We start from the raw sequence: 3,839 nt of genomic DNA, 5'->3' as shown, positions 1-3,839 counted from the left end.
AGAGAATGGGTAATGCAAGTATGTTTCAAATAAATAAACTTGTAAAGAAAGGTTTAGTAAGAGGTCTTCCTTTTGTAAGGTTTGACAAAGATATCACTTGTGACGCTTGCCAAATGGGAAAACAAACAAAAAGTTCATTTAAGTCAAAGGAAGACATCTCTACTAAAAGGCCACTTGAATTGATACATATTGATTTATTTGCTCAAACAAGAACTCAAAGTCTAGGTGGTAAACATTATGGTTTAGCGATTGTGGATGACTATACTAGGTTTGGTTGGGTTTTATTTCTTGCACACAAAAATGAAGCCTTTTCGGCCTTTGAAGCTTTTAGCAAAAAAAATCAAAATGAAAAGGATTTAAAGATCTCTTCTATAAGAAGTGATCATGGAACTGAATTTGAAAACTATTTGTTTGAATCCTTTTGTGAGGAATTTGGAATATCTCACAACTTGTCCAAGAACATCATAACAAAATGGTGTTGTGGAAAGAAGAAATAGAAGCATTCAAGAAATGACAAGAGCTATGCTTTGTGAGAGCAATGTTCCAAAATTCCTTTGGGTTGAAGCGGTTAACACGGCTTGCCACATTTTGAATAGAACCATCATAAGAAAATTTTTGAAGAAAACTCCTTATGAAATTCGGAAAGGTTTACCCACCAAACTTGGACTACTTGCACATATTTGCATGCAAATGCTTTGTTCTTAATAACAAAGATAATTTGGGGAAATTTGATCCAAAGGCGTATGAGTGTTTGTTTGTAAGATATTCCACAACTAGTAAAGCATATAGGATTTATCATCAAGATGCTAGGATAATTGAGGAGCCCATACATGTTATATTTGATACTAATTTGGTTCAAAGTATTTTGGAAGACTGTGATGCAAGGAATCAAGCTCAGAAGGATGATGAAACTGGACAAAATCATGAAGATGGAAATTCTGGACAAGCTGAACCAGAAACTGCAGTTGCTGAAAATTTAAGAGACAATTCCATTTTATCTCATGAATCTAAAGGAGATCCTGAAACCACCAATTCCCTTAATCCCTTGGTGACTGAATCTGCCTCCAAGTCCACCAGACCTTGTGAATGGAGATTCTTGAAGAATTATCCTGAGGAATTTGTCATTGGGGACGTCTCTCATGGGGTTAAAACTCAGTCTTCAACTAGAAAGGCAAGTGAAAAGTCAAACATTGCTTTTCTTTCTCAAATGGAGCCTAAGAATGTCAAGGAAGCCCTTGATGACCCTTCTTGGGTAAAGGCAATGGAGGATGAGCTTCATGAGTTTGAGAAGAACTAAGTTTGGACATTGGTTCTAAGGCCGAATGGAAAGAAAGTGATCAGCACCAAGTGGATATTTCGAAACAAGCTAGGAAAGGATGGTAGCATTGCAAGAAACAAAGCAAGGCTAGTGGCACAAGGATATGACCAAGAAGAAGGAATAGACTTTGATGAATCCTTTGCCCCTGTTGCCCAAATGGAAGCCATAAGACTTTTCTTAGCCTATGCTGCCTTTTGTGATTTTAAATTATATCAAATGGATGTGAAATGTGCATTCTTAAATGGTGTGATAGATAGAGAAGTGTGTGTGGAGCAGCCACCGGGTTTTGAAAATAAAGAATTTTCCAACCATGTTTTCAAATTATCAAAAGCTCTCTATGGTTTGAAACAAGCTCCTAGAGCTTGGTATGAGAGACTTAGCACTTTTCTTTTGAAAAATGATTTTCAAAGAGGCACCAGAGACATAACTCTATTTATCAAGAACTCTAATGATTCTTTCATTCTAGTCCAAATATATGTTGATGACATTATTTTTGGATCAGCAAATGAATCCCTTTGTACTGAATTTGGAAAACTCATGACAAGTGAATTTGATATGAGTATGATGGGTGAACTTAATTTTTTCCTTGGGCTACAAATTAAACAAACTAAAAATAGTATTTTTATTCATCAAGAGAAGTATGCCAAGGAACTAGTTAAGAAATTTGGTATGGAAAATGAAAACCCATGGAAATTCCCATGCACCCTAATTCAAAATTAGACAAGGGAGAAACTGAGAAAGATGTATATGAGACTAGGTATAGAGGAATGATTGGCCCTCTTATGTATTTAACCTCCTCTAGACCTGATATTGTGCAAAGTGTTGGAATGTGTTCTAGATTCCAATCAAAACCAAAAGAGTCTCATCTTTATCCAGTAAAGAGGATCATTAGATATGTTCATGGCACATCCAATTTTGGTATTTGGTATCATAAGATTGATGATTTTTCTGTAGTTGGTTATTGTGATGCAGATTTTGCCGGTGATAGAGTTGATAGAATGAGCACATCAGGCTTATGTTGCTTCCTTGGGAAGTCCTTGAATGTTTGGTCAAGTATGAGACAATTCTGGGTAAGTGAAGAACCTTCTCTTCAATCAGCATTCTCAGGCCTTGTTGCAAGTACTGAGTCATCTGGGCCAACCTCAAAAATCAGATCATGGGTTGTCCTATATATTTCTTTAATCCAAACCACCTCTGGGCCCAATATGGATGTTACATTTTTTGTTGTTGTTTTTGTTGGCTTGTGTGTTTCAGTTTATTACTTTTTGACTTTGAGTTCAAAAGGGTTTCAAATTTTAAAATAAATTTCCATTTTAATTTTTTAAATAAAATCACATCTTTCTCTTTATGATGTCAAGTCCTCTCATGTCAAATTAGGGGTGATGCAGTTGCATGGTTTAAGAAAATTTCTTTTGGGTTTCTCCCCACTACCTTTACTGCTTCTCTTCCTTCAAAAATCTGAAACTACCAAAATGAGAAAGAAAATTGTTTCACAAAAGCCACCACGTGAAAAGATATACAGGCTTCCTGCAAAACAAAAACCCTCAACTCGCTCTCAAGACCGAACCTTCACTCCATCTCCTTCTCCTCTTACCTCACCTCCTCGGTCTGATCCCATGGCACGCACTAAGAACCCATCAAGGTTTACTCCTTTAATCAAGCAAACGCCACCACCGAAGGAACTTCCATCCAAACCTGGTTCGTCGAAGCTGAGTTCATCGAAAGGGAAAAGACCAGCCGTGACTGAACCTACCTTTGAGCCCACTCAACCTAAAATAAGGTCTGTTCCCTTGCATTCTCAAAAAGGTAAACCTCGACTCCCTCTTAAATCTGTTAGAGAACCAGACATTGATGCTTTTGCTCATAAATCCCACTTCATGACATCTCACTCCAACCATAATCCTTATAGATTTAAGTCTGCCATGAATAATGACTTTTATGAAAGAGTTATTAAGTACCATACCCTGTGCCCCTCTTTTCTTGCTGATTTGCCAAACCTGTAAAAGAAAGGTTTTCCATTTGTTGAAAATTTGGAATTTTTAGACTGGAATCACCTTTTTAACATCAAAAAGCCTGTTTACCCTCTTTTGGTCAAAGAGTTTTATGCTAACATGACATATCATGAGGATAGTGTGCATTCTTATGTCAAGGGCCGAGATATTGTTTTAATTAATGAAACAATCAGTGATTCATTGAAATATACTGATGTTAGGACTTGTGCTTATATGACGGGCGGAAAAATGCCGGTTAAGAATTTATAATAAAAATATCATTGCAAGTATAGTTCTTAACCGACGAAAATTCCACTTATCAATTTAAAAAGAGTTGTCACAATTTAGAATCAATTAACTGGGAGTAGAATTCCCAGGCCGTCTCCCAAAAAGTTGACAAAAGAGTGCAATTTATTGGTCAGAAATCGTCTGAGAAATTTTAGAAGTTAAAAACGAAAAAGTAAAAATATAGGAATTAAGCAAGGAGCAATTAACAAGAGATGTTGTGTATTTAAAATGAAAAGCCTTGG

General features: G+C 36.3%; 1 protein-coding gene across 1 annotated transcript; it reads left to right on the top strand.

Annotated features, from left to right (window-relative positions):
* Window positions 2,791-3,321, top strand: LOC107627060 (extensin-like). The gene has a single exon (XM_016329930.1). It carries the CDS (start codon window positions 2,791-2,793, stop codon window positions 3,319-3,321), a length of 531 nt encoding a protein of 176 aa, XP_016185416.1.

Source organism: Arachis ipaensis, chromosome B02, assembly GCF_000816755.2.
Source record: "Arachis ipaensis cultivar K30076 chromosome B02, Araip1.1, whole genome shotgun sequence".
NCBI lineage: Eukaryota > Viridiplantae > Streptophyta > Magnoliopsida > Fabales > Fabaceae > Arachis > Arachis ipaensis.
The sequence above is the reverse complement of the archived record's forward strand: the minus strand, read 5'-3'. Positions and strand labels throughout refer to the sequence as shown.

Excerpts from the sequence above, each read along its gene's own strand:
- LOC107627060 (XM_016329930.1), top strand. The coding sequence starts at position 2,791 with ATGAGAAAGAAAATTGTTTCACAAAAGCCACCACGTGAAAAGATATAC.